Source organism: Fukomys damarensis, unplaced genomic scaffold (genome assembly GCF_012274545.1).
Source record: "Fukomys damarensis isolate Sample0158 unplaced genomic scaffold, DMR_v1.0_HiC HiC_scaffold_39, whole genome shotgun sequence".
In the NCBI taxonomy this organism is placed as follows: Eukaryota; Metazoa; Chordata; class Mammalia; order Rodentia; family Bathyergidae; genus Fukomys; species Fukomys damarensis.
Genome location: NW_022900951.1, coordinates 123,376,937 through 123,402,356, shown reverse-complemented (window position 1 = coordinate 123,402,356; position 25,420 = coordinate 123,376,937). Strand labels below are relative to the sequence as shown.

At 37.8% G+C, this 25,420-nt stretch overlaps 1 protein-coding gene across 1 annotated transcript; it reads left to right on the top strand.

The window, feature by feature from the left end:
* The first annotated feature begins 714 nt into the window (after positions 1 to 714).
* LOC104857130 (spermatid nuclear transition protein 3-like) lies at positions 715 to 1,306 on the top strand. The gene is made up of 2 exons (XM_010616850.1): positions 715 to 857; positions 1,057 to 1,306. The coding sequence occupies exons 1-2, from the start codon at positions 717 to 719 to the stop codon at positions 1,198 to 1,200; spliced, it is 285 nt and encodes a 94-aa protein (XP_010615152.1). The 5' UTR covers positions 715 to 716; the 3' UTR covers positions 1,201 to 1,306.
* The last annotated feature ends 24,114 nt before the right edge of the window (positions 1,307 to 25,420 follow it).

Below are 25,420 nucleotides of genomic sequence, written 5' to 3'. Positions count from 1 at the left end.
TGGATAGCTTTTTAGGAAGCTGCTGCACCATTTTCAAAGCTGCTGTACCATTTTACATTCCCACAAACAGGGTACGAAGGCTCTAAGTTTTCACGACCTCACAGATTTTTGTGAATATCTGCTTTTTGTTATTACTATGCATCTGGGTATGAAATGATATATCACTGTGGTTTTCCTTTATGTTTCCTTAATGTCTAATGATGCTTATTATGGATATATGTATTACTAGCACTTTGTAGATCTTTGGAGAAATGTCTTTCATATTCTTCACTCAATTTTCATTTGGGGTCTATTATTATTCAGTTGTAAGGGTTCTTTATATAGTCCACATAAATTACTCATATCAGATATATGGTGTGCACAATTTTCTCACATTTTGTGCATTGTCTCTTTAATTTCTTAATTATGTCTGGTTAACTACAATGTTTTGATTGTGATATACATTTATCAATTTTTTTGACTCTCATCTTTCTTTTTCCCACTCAGTCCAACTGGAGCATTTTGCTATTCCAGCATCCGCTCACTTGAGGAGGAGCCGGGACTGGTACTTTGTGATGTTGGGGGCCCACATTAGTCCCTAATGGCTGGGAGAAGTGCCATTGGATGGCACTGGATGAACAAACAAAGCTGAGGGGGTGTGGCTCCTAGTTGTCATGGTGAAAGGTAGTTTCAAGGGTATTTAGGAGTTCTAGAGAAGACCATTGGGAGGTTGCAACATGGCTAAAGTTACCAGGAAACCAGTGAAGCGTAGAAGAGTTATGGAACAATCAATACCAAAGACAAAACAACTCAGGAGAAATGCAAAAGGGAAGAAGAGGAAGAATCCTTACAAATCCATGCCCAGAAATGAGAACAAGGTGAAACTACCTCATTTACGTTCTTTCTCTTCTCTCCCTTTGATTCTGCCTTCTCCAGATCTCCTACCCTTTCCTTGTCTGGTACAAGCATCCTCATTATACTACATCCCATCTCGTGAAGTCTCCTCACATCTTATTCAGTCTCCATCTTCTTCCTTGGAGGCAATATCTTTCTAGGATCACTTTGTTGTCCTTTCAGGTGAAGGAAATACAGAGGCAAATAAAGAGACTGCTTCATGAAAGGTCACGAAAAAAATCATTTAGAACTAGTACAGCAATTCCAGGAAAGGTGAAGAGAGTGAAAAAGGCCAAGAAGTTTCGACCATTGGCAAAGCTCAAATAGAAGCTTACACCAAGGTGCTCCTGCTATGCCTAAGACACTCTGAAAACTAACACTCTTGCAAGATACAGCACCATTGTGAAACCTATATAATGGTAGTAAAAGTAAAATCAACACATTTTTGAAGAGGCTCTTATTCCAGAAGATGTGTGTGTGTGTGTGTGTGTGTGTGTGTGTGTGTGTGTTTGCAAGCTGTCCATTCATGAGGAAAGTAGGTAGAAAATAGACAGGTATGTGAGAAAGAGCAAAGTGAAGAGGTGAGATCCTTGAGACTTGGGAGCTACATTGGCAGGTTTACAGTTAACCAAACACTGAGGATAAGGACTAGGGCAGGATGAGGACTGACTATAATTTTTTATTCCTCATATTTTAATCCATAGGTGAGGAGGAAAAAGGGATTGGTGTTCCTATTTGCATGTATGTGTGTGAGATGGTGGGTGGGATGACATCAGAGTGTCGATGGAATGAGAGGCAATGTATGATGGATGCCTAGGTCACTTTAAAAAAAGGTAGACTACGAAACCACTGCCAGGCCACCTACTTCATAATGCTGTTTGCTTCCTTTCAAACTATGCACCAAGCAACTAAATATCCTCAGAATGGATTCAAAATTTATCCCAATAAAAGGTCACTGAGAGCACTTCCAAGGACTAAAATAATGGTGCTTTGATTCTATAGGCACCGTCTTAGTTACTTTCTTGTTGCTAAGACAAAATATCTGACACCCACAAGTTAAAGGAGGAAAGAGTTATTTTGGCTCTCAGTCTGTGGAGGTTTCAGCCATAGTTGGCTGGTTCCAAAGCAGAACAGCAGGGCAGAGGAGCATGGCAGAGGAGAAACAGTCCATGGCAGGCAGGAAGAAAGGAAGCGGGAACCTGCTTTCTTTCTCATTATATTCCATCCAGGCTACAAGCTTATTTACTGGTGCCATCCACACCCAGGGTGGGGCTTCCCTCTTCAGCAATTCCATCAGTAAATCAATCAGTGCAGGAATCCAGTTATCACACACCCATGATCTAACCACCGCCTCAAAAACTCTATCTGCAGAGAATAGGAGGTTTGGGAGGTAGACATCTAAGTATAAGCCATATAAGAAACAATCCAGAATAGCCTACTTTTTTGCTAAGGAATTTGTGGCAGAACTTTATCCTACCATACTTAAGGAAATTTCTGTCCTAATTTAACTGACCATTGAGTTGAAGGAAAAATAGTTCGTGGCTTTATATGACAAAGTGTACTCATTTACAGTATTTAGGGCTGGGGATTTAGCTCAGTGGTTCCACTGCTTACCTTGCAAATGCAAGGACCCAACTTCTATCCCCGGAACAACAACAACAACAACAACAACAAACAAACAAACAAAAAAAGGAAGTACTAGTATAGTATTTAGAAAAGTCATTAAACAAACACCAAATACAGTAAGCAGCAGCAACAATAAACCCCAAGGGAATGAGGAAAACGTGATTTCCAGAATGGATACATTACAATGTTTTTACTGTGTAGCTTTCTATAAAAATTAAACAAAAAACCTAAGGAAAAATATCTCATACATAAGAATAAAATCAATCAATAGAAACAGCCCCTAAGCCCAAAAGTTGGTATTAATCTGAACTAGACTTTCAACTAAACTATAAAAAGACAAATAAAGATTGGAATGGATATTTATCCAAAAAGATACATAAAGTAAATAAGCACGAGGAAGGATGCCCAATCTAACTATCCATCAGAGAAATACAAATCAAAACTGTAATTATATATCCCTTCATAGCCATTAGGATGATCTTGATTTTTAAAAAGGAACATAAGTTGTCTTAGTCTGTTTAAGATTCTATAATGAAATATTTTAGGCAGGGTAACTTATAAACAACAGAAATATATTCCTCACAGCTCCAGAGGCTGAGAAATCCAAGATCAAAGCACTGACAGGCTCAGTGTCTGATGAGGGCTCGCTCTCGGATTGACAGACAGTACCGTCTTGCTTTGTCTTCACATGGGGGAAGAGCTAGCTGGTTTCTTTCATAAAGACACTCATCCTATTTATAAAGGTGGAGCTCTTACAAGTTAGCCAATTCTGAAATCCCTCACTTCTAATGCTATCACATTAGCCAATAGATTTAAGCATATTTATTTTGGAAGGAAACAAACATTCAGATGATAAGCAGCAGTGTTGGTGAGGAGGGAGAGATATTAGAACACTCATCCATTGCTCTCCAGAAGGTAAGTTTGTGCAACACTGTGAAGACCAATTGGAAAGTTCCTCAAAATGTTACACACAGAGTGGCCATATGACCTAGTAGGTCGTATGATTTTGATGTATCTATTCAAGAAGATTGAAAACATGTCCACATAAAAACATGTATTCAAATATTCACAGCAGCATTATTCATAACAATCAAAAGCAGGGATAATCCAAATGTTTACAAAAGAATAATGGATAACCAAATGTGAAACATACACTCAATGGAATATTATTCATCCACAATAAGCAGTGATATAATGATATATGGTACAATATAGATGGCCCTTGAAAACATTGTCAAGTGTAAGAAACCAGTCAAAAAAGACCACATATATATGATTTATTTCATATTTAACATCTAGAAAATGGAAGACTGTTGTTGTAGTTACTTTTCTTTTGTTGCTGAGACAAAATACCTGATACCCAAAGTTAAAGGGGAAGGGTTTATTTGGCTTACAGTTCCTAGAGGTTTCAGTCTATAGTCGGCCGGCTCCAAGGCAGAGGGGCAACAGTTCAGGGTGGTGGAAGACAGCAAAAGCAACAAGGGACCTTCACAGAGTCTGCCTCCTTCATCCCATCCAGACTCTGTGGATTGGGACGACGCCAAACCACTCATTCACATGTAAGTGGTTTAGTAATCACAGGCCCTTAATCCTAGCATCACGTACTCGAGATTCAGTCACCTCTGACTGCACTAAGCCTTGGGGGTACATCTAGACACAAATCATAACAACTATGGAGGCAGAAAGTAGGTTAGTGGTGGTTAGAATTAGAGGGAGGGCATAGAAGATGGTAGAGAGGGGATGGCTAAAGGGTTCAGTTTTTCACAGGTGATTAAAATGTTCTAAAATAGACTAAGGTGATGAATGCCCATATGCTTGAATATACTAAAAACATTGAATTTTCCCACTGTAATTGGACAAAGTGTATGGTATATTTCTGTCTCTGTCTGTGTAATATAGGTGCATATAATACAGAAGTAAGTGAGGACCTGGGAGCTTCTCCTTTGCTCCTGAAAGTACCTGTACACATCATTGAACATGGATGAACTCTATTTCCTAGTCTTCAAACTTTTTCCACTTTATGTTTGTCTATACTCTGCTGTCTAGTGTTGGCATGCCCAAAAGAACTTGGTTGCCATCACTCTCCTAAAGGCATCTGTTTTCTGAATTCCTGCATCCATGACAATCTTTGAAATTGTTACTTGGACATGGCTCAGAAACCCCAGTCATTCCAAGAAAGGCAACACTAGAAGGTGTGTGACAGGTGACATATTGCTGCCACTGAGTGGGCCCTAAGCCTTTGGCCAGCCCTTGGTGTTGAGTCAGTGAGTGTTGTATGTCCCATCTACATCGAGGGAATTACAGCACACAGACAGACTCATTCATGGGCAGTGTAAAGCTGCATGCCTTCCTGCATTGCACTCTCAGCCACTTGCCCACGCATGAATAGAGTTGCTGGCTCTACTCAAACGTGGCAGCTCATTGTGAAGGTGGGAATTTGCTGGGATGTTTAGGCTGGGAGGGACTTCAGGGCACCAGTAGCACTCAAAGAACAGCTACCATGCATTGGTCTTGATGTTCACAAACTATGGGAACTGCCTTTGGGAACTGCCTTGAGCGCAACCAGTGAGAAGAACCTTGAGCCAAGAAGTCTCTGACTCAGAATAGGCTCTCCATTGGGCCAGCCCCTAGGACTTGGTATACATCAGTGTTCATATATGGGTCTACAGAGGAAGTTGTTGGGATGCAGATTACAATTTTATTGGGGAAATAGAAAATAAGAAAGTGGAGGTAACTAATAGGCCAAGTTTGCAAGGCCCCAAACTGAAGTATTCCCTCTTAAGTTGTTTCACATTCTTTGCTTCACCAGGAATGGTTCAGTTTGTATCCTCTTGGCACAAGCTGCCTGGGTTTCCCATTTCTGTTTTTAGGATTGGAAAGGAGCCCTTGGAAGATCAGCGTTTCCTGTGGGCAAGACTCGGGCCACTGGACATTTGTTCTCCTATATCTTTGCCCACTGAGGATTTGGTAGGCTTAGTGCCATGCTTTTATTTATGGACAGTAAATCCTCCCTATGCTCAAGAGAGCCTCATGTTGAAGAAGAGACAGTGGAATAAAGGAAATGTGCCAACATAGAGATGCTAGTCCCCTTCTAGACCTAATAATGGGTGTCTGGGAAGCTGGAATTCCCTGCCTAAATGGTGACAAGCCCACTTCCACAACTTTTACAGACTCCTTTCCTGGGTCTGTCTTCATGGGTACTTGGAGGGTGCTAGGAAGCAATGGTCTGTTCTTTGTGGAGAGGTTGGATGGAATTTAGAAGCATGGACTGGGGCTCCACATAAACATGTGTAAGGGCTTTTACTTCACAGTGAGGTGTAAGCCTAAAAAGGAAGAGAAGGAAGAGGAGTGGGTTGGGCCTCTCAGTGTCACTAAATTTAGGTGAACAATTTGAAGGCATCTGAGGATTTTAACTTGAACCTAGATTTTCCAGTATATTTTTTGAGATAAAAGAATAGACCTGTTTGGTAGCCTGATATACAAATTTTAAACATTTAGTATAAATTTTAAATATTTAGATATGCTATGTAGGCCTGCAATTTTATTCTTGTATGGAGCCCTGTGCATTAGTTAGTCAGGGTTCTCTAGAGCTCCAGAAGAGAGGAGGTAGAGGAGAGAGCAGACAAGACAGAGGAGGAAAGTAAGAGGAGAGAAGAGAAAGGATTTAGTGTAAGGAACTGGATCCCATGATAGTGAGTAGACTTGAAACCCAGGGAAGAGTTGACACTTCAACCTGAATCCAAAGGCAGTCTGGGGCAAAGTCTTCTTCCTCACGGGACCTTGGTATTTTTCTCTTAGGGCCTTCAACTGATTGGATGAGACCTATACACATTATGGAGGTGATATCCTTTACTGAAAGTCTGTTTATTTAAATGTTAGACTTAAAAAGAATAACTTTATAGCAATATCTAGATTGGCATTTGGCCAAACAACTAGGCACCATACTCTAGCCAAGTCGCTATATAAAATTAACTATCATAACCTGCAAATGATAGAATCCAGCATCCCATATCCCTTTTTCCTTTGAGCTTCTCTAGATCCAAATTAGTTGGCTAAATTATTCTCCAGGTTCAAATCTGGAAAAAGTGTAAGTGGCATATTTAGTCTTATTTAAAAATAATGGCATATCACAGAGAAGTATGTGCACCCATGTTTATAGCGGCACAGTTTGTAATAGCTAAATCTTGGAAACAACCTATTTGCCCATCCGTTGGAAACTGGATAAAGAAGTTGTGGTTTTTCTATAAAATGGAATATTACTCAGCCATAAAGAGCGAGAGAATAGATTCATTCATAGGAAAATGGATACATATTGAAGATATACTCCTAAGTGAAATAAATAAGTCCCACATGTGTAAATACCAAATAGTTTCCCTGGTGTGAATATTCTGCAACAATGCATAAGATTCTAATAAGATTACTGACATTTAGAAATGGGAGGAAAGGAGCTAAAGGTGTAGGGAAGGTGTGATACGTAGGGGAAGAACAAAAAGGGAAAAGAAAAAAATGTGAGAGAATGAAAAGATGAAAATAAAGTGTTTGTAGATGGGGAGGGGAGGAGGGGGAGAAGGGAGGGCAGAGGTAAGGGGAAAAAAATGAGAATCAAGACTTGCCATGTAAAGGTACATGATCCCAACAATGAATGTAACTGTACTGTATCCCTAAATGTACCAATAAACTCAATTAAAAAAAAAATAAAAATAATGGCCACTGTCAATAAACTCAGGAAAACTTGCTGGGATTTTAAAAAAAGGCGGTGTTCTCTGTCTAGTTTTACCACCCTTAACTCGTAGTGAGAAGATCCTCATGGATGCTCTTCCAGCTGCTCTTCAGTATCGAATATTCCAGTCCTCCACAAGCAAATGGGATTCCCTACATGTCAGTCAGTTCACAAATATGGCAGCCGTGCAGGATGGGCAGTGTGATTCAGTAGAATGAACAGTGGATGACAGATTGAATCTTAGCTCTGCCACTTCTTATGACTGTCTTTGAGAAGCAAATTTACTCTTATCCTTAATTTCATTATGTGTAAAAATAGTCACGAACCTACCCATTCAGGGGCCTTTTGTGATGAATTTTGGAGAAAGTATATGCACATGAGAGTCTGTAGAGGTAACTCATAATCATTAGTTAAGTGGGAAGCCCCTAGGCCTACTGGATAAAAGTCAGTAAGGATATATAAGGCTATAACAACACTATACACCAGTGCAAACTAGCAGCCATCCATGGAACACGTTTTACTCAACAGCAGAGGGACATACATTCTTTCCAGTGCACATGGGATGTTTTCCAGTATAACCCATATTTTAGGGAGTAAGATAAAATTCAGAAATTTAAAATGATTGAAACCATGCAAAATATGTTCCCTGCCAACAATGGTTTTAAATCAGAAATCATTAACAGTAAAATTTTGGAAATCCCTAAATGCTTAGATATTAAACAATACACTTTAACTAACTCATGGCTCAAAAAACAAACTACAATGAAGGAAGATAAGTTCAGATACATGAAAACAAGACACAACAGGAAAATATATAAGAATCAAGTAAAACAGTGCTTTGAGATAAATTTTATAGAATTAAAAGTCTAGCCAGAAAAGAAGGAAGATCTCAATAACCTGCCTTAAAAACTAGAAGAATAGCTAAACTGATTCCCAATCCAGCAGAAAGAAAGAAATAATAAAGATAAGAGTGGAAATTAAATAGCTTGGCATGGTGGCACATGCCTGTAGTCCCAACATTGGGGAGAGGTCAAGGCAAGAGGATCTCTGTGAGTTGGAGACCAGCCTCAGCTACATAGTGAGTTCAAGGATAGTCTGAACAACATAGCAAGACCTTGTCTCAAAAAACAAACAAACAAACAAAAAAACAAAAGACAAAAAAGATAGGAAATTAAATATAATATAGATAAGTAGAGAAAGAATCCAAAACCCAAACTTGTTTCTTTGAAAAGATCAACAATACTGAAAAACCATTAGAAAGACAAATTCAAAAAAAGAAAGGATTCAAAAGACTAAAACAAGTACAAAAAAGGAAGGAGATTGAGAGATGGATGGAGGGAGGAAGGAGGGAGGGGAAAAGGAAGGAAAAATAAAGGGAATTAAGATGTATCATGTACATGTACCAGTTCTCCATAAGGAACGTAAACATTTTGTACTACATTTACTAATAATTTTTTTTGTAAAAAGTAAAAAAAAAAAAGAATGAGAAGTCATCAAACTCGATCTTGCAGAAATCAAGTGTGCTGAGGCACACTAGAAATAATTATGATAACAAATTACAAACTTTAGATGAAACGGAAAAACTCCTAGAAGGACATGTGTTATAAAAATGGATTCAAGAGGTGAAAAAAATATGCATAAGTCTCCAGTAAGAAGAAAGATCAAATTAATATTCTTAAAATCCCACAAAGAAAGTTCAGGAGGTCCAGGTGGTTCTATAGTGAATCCAAGATAATATCTAAAGATGAGTTAATAAACATTCTTTCCAAAAAGTAGGAGGGAAGACTTATCAACTTATTCTACAAATCTAGTTTTACCCTACACTGAAGCCAGACAAATGAATTATAAGAAAACTATTGATTGTAGCCCTCCATAACCCAATTGATACAGATGTTTAAGATGATATTAGGGAATGAATCCTACCACATAGAAAAGTAGTATAGCACCATGTCCAAGTGGGTTCCATGCCACGAATGCAAGGCTGGTTAATTACTTAATCAAAGAAACTCACTTTATTAATGGAACAAAGAACAAAAAACTCACAGGATCATCTCCATAGAAAAAAATACCATTTAACAAAGCACAACATTTGGTGATGGCTGAAATTCTCACAAATGGGGAATAAAAGAGAACTTTGATGAAAAATCCTTAGCTTACACTATACCTACAGTGAGGACCAGCTATTTTAATTGTTATTTTTTCCTTGCATGTCAGGAAAAATATGGGAATAAGGAAAGGTCGTCTATCTGCTCTTCTACTTTTTTTTTTCCTTCTACTTTTATTAGACACTGTGTTGGACATTCTACCTAGTCTATCTGAGTAAGAAAAAGGAAAGGAAAGGAAAGGAAGGAATAAAAACTTGATTATTTACAGATGACATGATTATGTGGAATACGCTACAAAATACACACAAAACTGTTGCAACTAATAAGTGAGTTCAGCAAGATAAAAATTATTAGTTGTTTTTCTACATTATATCAATGAGCAATAAAAAATAAAATAAAATATCTCATTTATAATGTTATCAAAAGAATAAAATCTTAAGAATAAATTTCACACTAGAAGTGCAAGAACTGCAGTACACACTGAAAGATAGAAAACACTGCTCACAGACAATAAAGAACATTAAATGGAGAAACAACTCACGTTCATTCTCCCTAAACTGGCAATTCTTCCCAAATTGATCTATAGATTCAACTTAGTCCTTGTCAAAATCCCAGCACAAATGCTTACATGAGTGTTATTTATAATAGACAGAAAGTAAAAACAATCTAAATGTCTATCAACTGATGAATGGACAAAGGAAGTGTGGTCTGTCCATACAATAGAATATTATTTTCCCATCAAAGGAAATGAAGTACGGAAACGTGCTATGAGACAGATGAGACTTCACAACACGATGGCATTAAAAGAAGCCAGTCGAAAAGGACTACATATATTGCATGATTGCATTTATGTTAAATATCCAGAACAGGCAAATGCACCAAGACAAAAAGTAGATGAGCAGTTGCTTAAATGTTGGGAAAGGTCCGGGGAAATAGATAGTAACTGAATGGTACCAGGGATTTCTTAGTAGTGAGCAACATTTTCCAAAAATGTGGTAAACATGTGGTGATGTTCAGACAAATGTAAATTTACTAAAAATCATTGAAGTTTGCATGGGTTTTATAAAAATGGGTTTTATAGTGTGTAAATAATATCCCTCCTCCTGGTACTGGGAATTGAACTCAGGACCTTGCTCTTGCCAGGCAGGTGCAGCACCACTGAACTACATGGCCCACCCCATGTGTAAATTATAACTTAATGAAGCTGTTTAACAATCACAAAATCCTGAAGCTATAGGCCCTCAGCCAGATTCTAGGGATATGGTAAAACTGAGGAAGAGAGGCCCGTCTGAAACAGTTCACAATTTAGAATACCTAATTCAAATGTTAATCTAGGATTTATATCTTCTGCTAATTGTTTACAATAACCTAGGCTTTTTCCTGGTCAGTGAAATAAACTCTGGACAGCTCTTGCTGCTGAAGCTGTTACATTTTTAAAAATTCCTCCTCTCCCCACCTCTTTGCATCATTAAAACTGCACAAATCCTACAACTACAAAAAAGCAAAGACAGCTGAACTTCCACATCAAGTGTAAATAATAAGGTGTGTAGCCCCGGCATGGTATTAGTATGTCTACAACATCACCTTTGTTTTTTTGTTTTCAATATTCAGGATGTAGTGCCGACAGTCAGGGGAGTTGTATGTGATAAAGCTCAATCTCCACTGCCCCTCCAGAATATTTATTTCTTCCCATCACCCAGACAGCCTAAGCAATCTAGAGTACAATTGTATTCTGCCAAGGAGCTTTCAGCAATATGATAATGCAGACCTTCCAAATGGTTAATGTAGCCATTAGCTGTGCAGCGTTGTAGAAATTCGTGGATATGCTAGAGGGTTGGGGAGATGTTATTTTTTGTTTTAAACGGAGACAGTAACAGAACACCTGCAGCCTTCCACCTGGAGATCCTGCTTTCCTTTCTTCTCTAGGAGTTTGGACTTAACACCAGAGAGAGCAGTTGAAAAATGAGCATTGGAATGAACTAAAATATTCCAGAAGGTGGAGGAGGCTGGGACTCAGAGGAGATACTTTTCTCTGAAGGTGCAATGGCTGCTTTCTATAGTCAGCAGCAGATGTTGCAGGGGGTAGGCCCAGGGTGGATGCTAGAGCCTTCCATTGCAAGTCTGGGGAGTGGAGTAGGGTTAGCATTGTCGTGAATAGGAGACTCCCAGTTGTAGGAAGGAAATTTTGGAGTGTGAAAAATTAGTACATATTTTAAAAAGAACATTAAGAAATCTCTTAGGAGCCTATTTCTATTTTTATACAGCAGTGCTGTCCAATATGGGAGCTACTAGTCCCAGATTACTATTTAAATCTGAACTAATTAGAATTTTACCTCCTCAGTCACGTTAGCCACTTAATGTGGCTCAAGAGCGTGTCAGTAGTGGCTATTTTTTGGATCCTATAGATAGAGACCATTTTTGTCATCACTCAAAGTACTTTTGAACAGTGCTGTCTGATCTAGGACAGTATGAAAATTGTATTTTGTTTTTTTTAAAAATTTAGTTTATTAGTACATTTAAAACAAATAATACAGTTACATTTATCACTGGGATCTTGTACCTTTACATGATCTATTTTTATTTTTATTTTTTCCCCATATCCCTGCCCTGCCTTCACCCCCTGAAAACTGTATTTTGCTTCATTCCACCCATTTATCTTATAAACAGAGGGACAATATTGGTTGAAGAGCTATGATTCTCTGGGATGAAATTTGGGCCAATGGGCACTGTCCTAGAACTTGCCTAGATAGTATCTTAGCATACTCACCTTTAGGTGCTCTTCCAGGACCGACTGGGACTGGGAAACACCAGGTACCAGAATTTTTTAAAGAAAAAGAATTAGAAAATTTTTAGTTTTTAGGGAAAAATTGCAAAAAAGTTTTTACAAAGTTCTTGTGTACCCAGAATCCAGTTTTCCCTATTATTAAAATATTAATGTGATAGATTTGTCACAATCAATAAACTGAGATTAAATGGTTTTATTCCTCAGGTCCTTACTTACTTCAAATTTCCTTCATTTTTACCTAATGGCACTTTTCTGCTCTGCAATAAATAGCACATTGGATTTTTAAAAATTAAGTTTATTGGTACATTTTAGGTATACAGTACAGTCACATTCATCATCGGGATCTAGTACCTTTACAAGACAGGTCTTGGTTCGCATTTTCTCCCTTCTTACCTTTCCCCTACCCCTCCCAGTTCCCCTACATCTTTAGACCTCTTCTTAATATTACACAGTATCAATTATACCTTTTGATTCTCATTTACACTTTTGGTTTTTCACAGCAGAGAGACTATTTAAATACCACATTTCATTTAACCATATTATCTCCTTAGGCTCCTCTTGCTTGTGATAGTTACTACAAGTTTCATTGCTTGTGATGACCATGACAGTTTTAAGGAGTAATATACATGTTGTAGAATTACTCTCAGTTATGGCTTGTCTGATGTTTTTCTCAAGATTAGACTGAGATTATGGGTTTTGGGGTGAAAACACAGGTGGTGTCACTCTTACTACTTCATCCAAGAAACACTCAGGCACAGTTCACCATGTTGGTGTTGACACAGTAGAGACAGTATTTGTGAAGCTCATCTATATAGTTATTCTATTTCTTTCCTTTCCATGCTGGACTCTTTGGAAAGAAGCTACTATGCCCAGCTGCCTTTAAAGAGTGGCAGGTAGTCTCCACTTCATTGAGGAGGAAGTATCTACATAAATTGCAACAGTAGTATGAATTTTCTTGAGTACTTTCTTATGTTATGGTGCTACGAGATGCTTTAGGATCATTGTGTATATATCAAGACCCATTCCTAGAATCAGCCATTTTTTTCAGAAGCCCTGGTTCCTTCAATTGCAGAATGGTATTAGGGACCAAGATCTGAGAACAAAGTGTGCTCATTGTTACTGGAGTTTCATTACTTCAGAGCCTTCCTACTGACAAAACGAAGGAAAATAGGTGTATAGACTTGTCTGATCATATACACACACATCTAGACATATTTCTACATATAACCATCTGTCTTAGTCACTTCCCTATTGCTGGGCCACAATACCCTACCTCTACTACTCAAAGAGAGGAGAGGTTTATTTTGGCTCATGCTTCCAGTCCATAGACTGCTGACACAAAGGAAAGATAGCATGGCAGAGGTGTGTAGGAGAGGAAGCTCTGCTCATGTCAAGGTGTCCAGGAAGCAGAAAGCAAAAGGGAGTGGGGAGGGAGATGCACCCTTCTGGGCCACATGTCCTGTTACCTGCCTTTTCCAACTAAGCTTCACCTCCTAACATTGTGCTTAGCTATAGCCTTCCAAAAGCCCAGCCTATGAGTTCATGAGGCCGAGGGGGGGCTGGATATAAACCATACACCATCTGTGTATATATTAATCCGAATATGAGTTCATTCTGACGTTTCCAACTCTATAACACATGAATCATTCTAGCCTTCGCCTTTTGCATATTTTTACTTTCTCACAACAATGATGAGAAACACAGCCCCCTACTATGTGTCTCTATTTACCTGTTTGTTCGATTCTGATATCATGTGTTAGTGGTTTCAAAATCATTGGGCCTGTTCCCTTGTGAGGAATAAATAACATATTGAGTAGAGTACAGTGTTTATGTACAGTTCTTTCTTTTTAAAATAGTGTATTCTTTTGATACATAATAGTTTTAAGGAATTGGTACATTATATATCATATCTTGACCATATTTGGTTCATTTATCTTCCTCCATACTCTCTTCCCTCTCACCTTCCCTTATCCCTTCCCCATTTCCAGAAACTCTGCCTTCCTGATTCCTGTCATTTTTTATGTTGCTCTTTAATTTATTTGTTTTGGGTTTTTCATATAAGAGACAACATGCAATATTTAACTTTCTCCATCTGACTTATTTCACTTAACATTATGGCCTCAAGGTACATCCATTTTTTTCAATTGACGTAATCTAATTCTTTATGGCTGAATAGTATTCACTGTGCACACATGTGCAGGTACACACACATAACACATTTTCTTTATCCATTCATCTACAGAAGGGCATCAGGGTGTTTGCACATAAATATCAATCATTCCTTCTCCCGCCAATACTTGGCATAAAATGTAACAATATTTTTAACGTTAGTCATTAGAGATGTTGCAGGTGGTATTAATTTGCATTTACCCAACGACTAGAGTAATCTTATCTGGTGATAAGCACCTGCATTCATGTGCTTTTTGACCACGTGGATGTCATCTTCTATGATGTGTCTATTACAATCTTTTGCAATGCTTTAATTCTGTAATTAGATTTTTTAATATTGTGTTGTAAGTGTACACACATGTTGGGTACAGATCCTTTGTCAGATATGTGTATTCTAAGTATCTTCTATTATTTTCTTTTGTTTTTATTTTATTCATGCTTTATTTTGAAGAGAAGACAGTTATGAAGCTTAATTTATTATTTTTCTTTTATATATACTATATTAGCATCCAATTTGAGAAATTTTTGCCTACTCAAAGGCACCTTCATTTCTTCAGACTTGCATTTCTCTCTTATTAATTCAAGGATGCTGTTTAGTTTCCCCATTCTGTGCTAGAAACTTTCCCCAGGTTGAGATCGGGGCTCACCTCATTTGTTTTATTTTTGGGGGGCCAAATTGTTTCCATTACCTATGTCCAGTGTCTTATTTCTCTAATTTCGTATTTTTCCTGGTTTTTTAGTTGTTTTAAGTGGGACAGTGAATCTTTTGTATAATGCTCATTCTTGATTAGACGTAAAAATAATATTTACTAGATTAAAAAAATCTTTTCCAAATGTTTGTGACTTTTCCAAATTTTTTGTTACTTATTTCTAATTCAACTCCACTGTGGCTAAAGAATGTTCTTTGTATGGTGTGAATTATTTTAAATATTATAAAGCATGTTGTATGGCCAACACATGGTCTGTCTCAGTGAAATGTCCAATATGAACTTGCAAATAATATGTTTTGTGCTATAGTGCATGGATAGGATGTTTTATAAATTTTATGTAGATAAATTTAGTTGATTGTGTTTCATTCTTTTACATCATTCCTCAATTTTGGGCATATTCGTGTCAATTACTAAGGTAGAATATTGAAGTCTTCATGTGCAATTGTGCATTTGCCTACTTTTCAATTTGTTTCTATCAGTTGTTTCTTCATGTACTTTGAAGCTCTACTACTGATTTCACACACATTTAGAATCATTAAGTCTTTTTGATGTATTGTCCCTGTTATAATTATAAAATGTACATGCTCCTTACTAACTTATTATTGCTTATTCTGAATTCTTCTTCTGATGGTAACATGGTAAGTCTCGTTCTCTTATGATGATCTCGCCCACCTTTTTTCATCCTTTTTTTTTTTTTTTTTTTTTTTTTGGTACCGGGGATTGAACTCGAGTCTTTGTTCTCGCAAGGCAGGTGGCAGAACAACCAAGCTAAATCCCCGGCCCTTCATCCTTTTGTTTTAACCTGTGTCTTCATATTTAAGGTGAATTTCTTCTGTGCAGCATTTTATAATTTTTACAGTGTGATAATATCTGCTAATACAATTTAATTTCCCCTTAATGTAATTTTAACTTGTTTTGATTTAAATATAACATATGTCCATTGTTTTCTGTTTTACTCACAAGTTATTTGTTCATTTTTTTCCTTTCTCACCTTTTTGGTAATGTTTAATATTTTATTGGCACCCCGTTTATCCTCTACACTTGGCTTCTTGGCACTGTTTCTTTGCTTTATCCTATTATTAGTTGCTTTAATATTCCCAGTTATGTATCTTTATCTTGTCATGATCTACCTTCAATTGGCATTATACACAGTACCTTCAAAACCTTTACGAGCCTTACAAGGCAATTTTTTCATTTTCCTGATCCATCATTCAATTATTTCATAGATTTCCCTTCTACGTGCTATCATCCACAGAATACATCATTATTATTATTTCTTTAAATAGCTAGTTAACATTTAAAGAAATTGAATATAATGTGATGATGTTTTTAAATATTTAGCATTTTTTAACTTTTTCATTTATCTTTATTTCTATAGCTTCATGTTTTCATCTGATATCATTTTCCTCCTGCTTGCGGTAATGCCTTTAATATTTCTTGTAGCATAAATTTAATGAAAATGAATTGCGTCAGGGTTTGTTTGTATGAAAAATTCTTCATTTTGCCTTCGCTTCAAAAAAATGTTTTCCAAGTTATGAAATTCCAAATACAATGGTACATAATCTTAATGGCTCATAAACTTAATTCTTTCCACAATTTTGGTCACAAACCAAATTGGATGAGAACCGAATCCAATTTCCCCATAAGGTCAACATTGAATTTAACCAATGAATTGGATTCGGTTCTCGTCCAACTCAGTTTGTGACCAGAGTTGTGGAGAGAAATAAGATCGTACTTCAGCTCTTTAAAGTTGTTGGTCTATTGTTTTCTAGATTGCAAAACTTCTGATGAGTTTATTGCCATCTTATGTTTATTCTTCTGTATATAATATACTTGTTTATTTGAAATTCCAATGTGTTCGTTGATTACTTTTTAGTGACATTCTAAAGCCTTATTTGGCCTAAATTACAGGGTTCGTAGTATTGCAATAGGTGATATAAATGAAGCAAGAAATAAAAATTAAAAAGTGCTATCTCTAAATGTTTAGGATATAATACATTATATAGATATAAATGTCTCTAAGTGTAGTTGTTTAATTTCTTCTTTATCATTAAATTTTAAGCATTTTATTATTTTAAGTAGCAATGTGGGTTTTTATGTGTTCATTCTGTTTGGGATTTATTGATACAGTAATTTATATTTATAATTTCATTTTTTCATCGCATTTGGAAACTTTTATCTACCTATCACCTATGAATTATTTATCTATCTATCTAATTTATCCTCTTCTGTTTCTGTGATTCTAATTGCATGTGTGTTAAATCACTTTGATATTGTTGATAGGTTTTCAGAATTCTGTTTTTCTTGAAAAGGTCTTGGGTTTTATCCTGTCAAACATGAAAGGCTTCAATAGTCCTTTTTATGGAGCTAGTTGGACACCAGCATTCACATGTGGTCTCTCTTGATGACTATTTCTCTTCCAGTACAATATTAGCCTCCTAATAATCACTACAGGGTCTTTATTGTAATTACCTTTGAGCCAGAAATTTTTCTTCTGTTCCTTATTAGTGTGACTTACTAAGTAACATTAAATTGTTGAGTAATTTAACACGGGTTTGTAGTTGTCCAGTCCCTCATTATCAGTATACCTCTTTTAGTGATATTTATGTCTGAATGGGCCTATGCATAGATGTCTGTCTAATGAGTTAAAGATTACAATAATAATACTTATAGACAGTAGAAAATTTAGAAAATACAGAAAAGAGGAGCAAAAGGAAAATAGAAATTATTCATTTACCACAATTCTAGATAAAGATAAATGCTGTGAATGTTTAACATACCTATTTTTACATATATAGCCTATCAGTTATTTTTAAATAAAAATTAAGATTATACTGTGTACTTATTGTGCAACCTGTTTTTTATGTAATATGCTACAAAGGTATTTATATTCATTAAGTACTCTTATTTTCTTAACAATCATGCATATAATGATTACTGTCTTTCAGGCACAATTCTAAGCATGTTGCAAACATTAGCTCACTTTCTCCTCATAATATCACTCTTAGGTGACAATTGATAGCATCCTGCTCTACACAGTAGTGGCTACTGAGATTAGAAAGTTACATCATTGGCCTATGGTCCTACAACTAACCTTAGAAATCGTGAAACTAATGTCAACAGTCTAAACAATCATTTTATTTTGTGTTTAGACATAACCTAGTTTGGGGTTCTGACCCATCTGTGAGGCCCCAATTAAGTAGTCTCCATTGTCTCATGCCTTATATACTGGAGTGAAGTGTTTTGATTGCCTAGCTATCCTTTCCTTACAGCTCCTTCAGTTATTTTGGGGGACCCTTCATCTACTATGTTCAGTGTTGGTTGGACAATAAATTGGGGTGCCTGACCTATTTTTGAAAATAGATAGGATGTATGAGATTCCTTTTGAAAAAGTCCTCCACCTATAACCCCGATAAAATTTGAGGCAAGGATTTAAGAATGCCCAATTGTACAGTGTTTCCTTGGATTTGGATTTTTGAGAGTTTTGAATTCATTGTTTTATTACAATGCCAGATGCATGAAGGAGGGGATTTTTTTCAGTTTTTTTAAGGCTTGTATTTCCAGTACTTAGGGAAGTTCCTGGCATACTATGTTTTTATTAACATTTGTGCAGTAAATGTATGATTATATACAACATCTAGCACAATGCCAGTCATAGTCAAAAGGAACTATGGCCACTACTGTCATGATCATTTTTATTGTTATTATATATTTTCTCAACAGGAATAATGTGCCATGACAATAGGTTGTGTGTTTTATTCACTGCTATGTTTCCAGCATGTAGATCTGTGCTAGGCACATGGTAGGTACTTATCAATCTACATGGGATAAGTGAATGTGTCTTGGTCACTTTCTTGTTGCTGAGACAAAATATCCAACACTCAACTCAAAGGAGGAGAGGTTTATTTTTGCTCACCTTTTCAGTCCGAGGTTGGCTGGCTCCCAGGCAAAAACAGCATGGTTGCAGGGCCTGGGGGGTGGGAGGCAAGCTGTTCCTGTCATGGCAGCCAGGAAACAGCAAACAGAGGGAAGAGCCAGGGATGGAGATACAGTGGTACCTTTGTTCGCAAACTTAATTTGTTTCATAATTCTGGAAAAGATGGCCACATTTGTGTTTGTGTGGGAAAGATGGCCAGGGTCGTGTTTGTTCCCCATGCAGAGTTTGCAAACAAAAACAAAATTTTGCCAAAAGCTTCTATTTGCAAACCAAATTGCTTGCAAACTAAAGCATTTGTGAACCAAAGTACTGGCTGTATACCTGTCCAGGTCAGGCGTCCAGAGACTCGCCTGTTCTGACCAAAGCTCATTTCCTGACAGCAACTTTAGCTCTGAATCTCAATGGATGAATCCACTGATGAGTATAGCGTCCCCATGATCCAATTCCCTTCCACAAGCCCCACCTCTGAACATGTGTGTCTTCGGGGGAGACATTCTAGTTCTAAACCATAACAGACTCCCAGGATGTAGAACTGTACCCAGCACACGGTAGTTGTGTATGAGATGAGTAAATAACTCCTAGGTGTTGCATTATGCTTGGATGCAACTATTGGGTGTTCACGGACACTCTTGACTCCCTTGTTCTGGCAGTTTCAAGCTTTGTTCTTTAGTTTTCCTGTAATCATATGAACTTCCCCATGACTTTCCAGCATATTCTTTCTTGAACTTGTTACTCAGAACATTTTTAGTTACTTATAATCCAATAGCGCCAGCTGAAACACTAATTTATAGGGAAATTTCTCTCAAACCTGCTATACAATGTTGTCTATATCAATGGAGAATCCATAATATTCAATCTGAGATGTCATCTCTGTGATTTGTTGATAGTGGTGTTATGATTGCTGACTCAATTATTTGCTAAAGCATTGACATTTCTAGACACCTAAGGGGTTAATACAGATAGTGTTTGGGGGATATTTAATGTTAGAACAGTCTTGGAAGGAGGGAGCCAGATGTTTGCTGTATCTCTATTACTTATCTGGCAAAGGCTCACAGTCTCCCATACCTTTTTACATACCTGGCTGCTGCCAGTCTCTAATGTGACTACACATCTATTTTAGACTAGTTTTTATCTTATATTGAGAGCAGAGATCTCTGACTTATATTTTGGGTGTGTAGTAGACCATAAGTTTTAGTGTCAGAAGACCTCAGTGTGAATCTATTTTTGCAAATTATTTACCAAAGTGGTGTCAAGGCCATTCTTCAAGTGGCTTTGGTGATACAGAACTGATACTATGAAGGATAATGCTTAAAGCAAAACACTGAACCAAAGACCTAGGTCTTTTCTGTTTGTTGCACACTTTTTCCCTGATGGAGTTATGAATGCTCTCATTCCCAGATCAGTACCAATTTAATAAGTACCACTTCTTGATTTCTTTTTTACTTTTATTGCAAAAGAGTTGAGGGTAAGTATAAGCTCTAAGATAATTTGTAACTAGATAAACAGGTTACTTCATCAAAGGCTCCTTAGAGGGAAGATGACTGCTAAAATCTACCAAGAAATTCTTTCCCTCTACAACTGTATCTCAGTGGGTAAATTCCTCTTCGTTATTGCTCAGCAGCATAATCTGAAGCCACTTAATAGCTCCCTTTCATTCAGATTATTGCCTTCTGGAGAGTTAGCATTGCCTCCCAAATATTAGTAATCAATTGGTATGCAGAAAGTATTTATAAATATGGAAGAATGGTATTTAATAGGTGACAATTTGTTCCTATGCCTTCAACCATTTGTGCTTCCAGAAGTATCACTTTCTAGAATAAAAACAGAATGTGAAAATTCAGTATGTAAATAAAAATCTTAATAATTTTATAGAAGTGGTGTAGGAGGAAATGCCAGATTTCCTGGTAGATATATTTATAAGAAATATCCTTACTGTATATGCCTGCTGTAATGCCTTGAACTGAAGGTGTGTGGCCAAGTATGTAACTGAGCAAAGCTCAGTCCAACTGTACTGTATTATTGAGAGCAAATAATCCCTTCTGAGTGAGTTTACAACTGCAGGGTTATGAGCTGGCCATAGCTCCTCTAGATACAAATGGTAATGGAGTATGATGAACAGCATTTTAGCCATACTGAGATCAGTAATGCCAGGAATATTGTTCTTTAGTCACCGTACTATTGACCATCTTCCTGTGCAATGCTGCCCATTTAAAAAAAGAGCTGGCTTGAAAGCTGTCTTGTTTTGGCTTGTCAGTTGCTAGTCTTTAGGCCAGATCCCTTCCTTATATGTAAACAGAGCACTGTTCCCACACGTTTTGTTGGTGTGCATTGTTTATACAGATTATTTTGTTAGATTTGTACATACACATACAGTATTTTGATTATCCCCTCATTATGTCCCTTGCTCTACTCTCCTTGCTAGTTTTGCATTTTGGGGGCATTCTTAATGTTCATAATGTATTTTGATCACATCAACCCTTTGTTATCCACCTTTATATTCCCTCTCTCTCCATCTTATCCCAGTCAGAATAGCTATCATGAAGAATACAAAAAACAAGAAATGCTGGTGAGTGTGTGGAAGCAAAGAACCCTTCTATATTGTTGGTGAAAATATAAATTTGTACAGCCACTATGGAAATCAGTATGACAATTCCTCATATAACCAAAAGTATAGTTACAAGTTGATTCAGCTATACCACTCTTTAGCATGTATGCAAAGAACTTAAAGTCAGCATACCAAGGGGATACCCATATATCCATGTTTACTGTGGCACGATGTACAATATCCAAGATATGGAACCACCTTAGGTACCTAGTGATAATAGAAGAATGGATAAAGAATGGATAAATACACAATGGAGTATTATTCAGCCATAAAAAGAATGAAATTTTGTCATTTTCAGAAAAATGGATGGATCTGGAGACCATCATTTTGAGTGAAGGCAGACTCAGAAAAACATCATGTGTTCTTCCTAATCAGCAGAATCTAGAAAAAAAAAGATAACAGAGAAGTTAAAGAGAAATAGTGTACTTTTAAAGAGGAAAAGGACAAGACATTTGTGAGATGGTGTTTGATGTTTCCTAGTCTCTCTGGCAGAATACAGATGGTGTTATATTTCACACTTCCAGTGACTGACCTGGCATCATAAAGGGGCTGGGAGCAAATAAATTCAGACTGTGTCACAGACCCATAATTTTTCCAAGGACTTCTTTTCTATCCTAAGACCCACCTCCCACAGATCTTGCCACCTGGAGCAGAGATATTTGGAGGCATGAAGGCATGGACTCTATGCACTCTCATCTGCGCATCACAGAATAGGAAGGATCATGGGAGGAACTCAGAGAAAGCTGATGATTGTGCTCAGCAATGTGGTAAACAGAGGATTATCTCTAAGATTATTTTTTATTTTATTTTATTTTTTGGGGGGAACCAGGGATTGAACTCAGGACCTTGTGCTTATGAGGCAGGTGGTGGAACCACTGAACTAAATTCCCAGTCCCATCTCTAACATTATTTTATTTTTATTTATTTATTTATCTTTTGGTACCGGGGATTGAACTCGGGTCCTTGTGCTTCCAAGGCAGGCCACCGAACTGCTGAGCTAAATCCCCGGCCCGTCTCTAATATTATTGTGCTACTTCTCTCTACATTTCTTGTGTCCATCTTCCCAGCCTTGGGTCTCACTGAGCATGGAAGGGTTCCACACTGTGTATAAAGCAGTCCAGGAAGAAGAGAAGAAGCTTGCCATGTGAAAATGTTAGGAAAATCAGGGACAAATTTATTTAGATTGTAAATGACCAGTGTAAGTGGTTTTAAACTAGGAAAGTGCTTCCTCCATAGCTTATGTGTTCAAGAGAATATTTTGGCAGGACTTAGCTCCCAGAATCAGTGGAACAACTTTAGGAATCAAGGCAGCTCAGGAGACTTCAGAATTTGAACTGGGGACTAAGTGAATGTGTGTTCATATGCCATCATGGGCTAGTTCATTCTCTCTCTCTCTCTCTCTTGCTCTCTCTCTCTTTCCTTCCCTCTCTCCCTATCATACACACATGTGTGCATATAGACACATGCTCAAACACAAAAATACACACAAATCCATCTATGCTCATTTATTCTTGGCTTTAAACTGTCCTGTTATAGAAGAACTTTCTTTAAGTGATAGAAAACATTTTCTGGCATCTTTAGATTTATGAAATTCCAGCTTAGAGGCGCTAGAGGTAAGGGAAAGTATCATTGTTCTCTGGTTGGCACTTAGACGATTTCTAAGGAAGGATTCTGATATTGAATACAATTCTGGGTTTTAGTTGGCCACAACTTGATATAAGTGGTATGCAACTGATGAAAATATGATCATGATCAGTGCCACACTGATACAAGTAGAAGGTCTAAAGAAAAGGACATGGCAGAGCCAAAATATCTTTTAGTTTCCCCTTTTAAAGGATGGTGACTGAGTTTATGAGTCCTTTGAAGGCCTGGAAACTGTGAATTGTGAGATCAATTTCAAGAAGCATGTGTTTACTCATGTATGAGAGGAAAGGCTCAGATTGGTAAGGGTGGTGTGGGAACATGAAACTATCTCCATATAACCAAGGAAAAGAACTAATATTTCACGGCTATAACAGAAGGTGGAAAAATAACATTGCAGGAACTAGGGTTAGGTAGTATCACGTAGTAGAAAGTTCATTGCTCTTAGGTTCAGGAGAACTGGGATTTAACTTGGGATTGCTTCTATATGTTTCTCCCCTTTGTTAGTACTGACTCAGCCATGGCTTGAATTGGCTGGGCCATGGCTCAGAGCTGATTTTTGGGTTTCTGGGGTAGAATCAGTGGGGCCAAAGGTATGGGCCTGAGTGGGGAGGCCCATTGACAGTGAGCTAGAGACAAATACCAGATCCCAGTTTGAAAGGTCTAACAGCAGGTCCAAGTTTATGATAAGAGTAAATGATATTGAAGCAGGACCAAATCAGGAATAAGTGGGGGCAGATGGGACTTGGGGAATGGGTAAAGCATAGGTACCCTCTTGCTGTTTGTTTATAGGTATCTGAGGAGTCTGGTAGGGTATCCCATCTTAGAGCACTAAGGTAAGTCATCAGGTAGTCATATGATTTAAACAAATTCTCCTCCCATACCTGGACTTCACTCTATACTTGGCTGGTTTGTCCCAGTTAGTGGAGCTATTGCAGAAATTTGATTTCCCTTTTTTGCCACAGTAGGAAGCAGTATAAACAGTCTTCAGATTTCCACTGGTGAAAGTATTTTGTTGTTGTTGTTTGTCTTCTCCTTGGAAAATCTCCATGGCTGCACTATTTTGGCTATCTGAAGCTATTGTGAGCATCACAAACACCATCTGTTATAACCCAAGACACACATACTGCATGTAATTAGTTATATAAGCCAGTACTGCAGCTGTATGTGGCAGAAGAAATTGATAGAACCACAACTTTCTTTGTAGGACTGACATGGTGAACAGGGGATTTGTGATTTAACTGAGTCTTTGTGTTTATCAAACCTTGAAGAAAACAGGGAACTGAGAAGAATTCCTTGGCCAGGGAAATCTAGGTCTAGGTGCAAAGGATGTGGCCCTTTTCCACCATCAGTATCCTCAGTGAGTCACAAGAGCGTTATCCACAGGGTCACTAGGCCAGCACACAATTTATCCTGTAGCTTTCTTTCCATCATGACCTCTTAGCCTCCCTGCTTCATTATTGCCTTTCATTATTATTATTGAAGCCTTCCAAGAGGGACAGAAGACACTCCTATATACTGTTATTCAGGAGAAAATTTAAGCTCAAGGTTAATGTGATTTATCTTTTAACAAAAGGAGCACAGCTTGAGGCTGGGGATTTATCTCAGTGGTTCTGCTGCCTGCCTTGCAAGTGCAAGGTCCCGTTTGATCCCCAGTACAGAGAGAGAGAGAGAGAGAGAGAGAGAGAGAGAAAGAGAGAGCACAGCTTGGAATTGAGTCCATATTTAGGATGCTGCTCCTATAGAAGGGCTTCTTAGTTATTTACAAGATGACTATGTACATTACCAGAGGCCTGCCAAGATACCATAGATAAGTGTGCACAGAACCTGGAAGAAGCCCGTGTGGATCACAGCTGTATGGGTGCACAGGTTCTAGCCAGGGCTCTATCCAGACATCAGTGGCTTGGGCCCCAAGGCCCCAGCCAAAGGCCTGCCTAGAAAACAGCTGCACAGGCGCACAGGCAACAGCCAGAGGCCTTCCCAAATGCCATTGGTAAGTGTGCACAGACCCCAGACAGAAGCCCGCTCATACACCAGTGTCTTGGGTGCACAGCTTCCAGCCAAAGGCCTTCCCACACAGCAGCTATGCAGGTGGGTGGGACCCAGCCAGAGGCATGACTGGAGAACAGCCCAGCAAAGGGATCCAGAAGACCACCATTCTGCACCCAGGAAATGGCATAGCAGTGAGCAGAAGAAAGAAGGCCTCTCTGGGGCTTGCTCAGAATTGAAGAACAGTGGGCAAGCAAAAA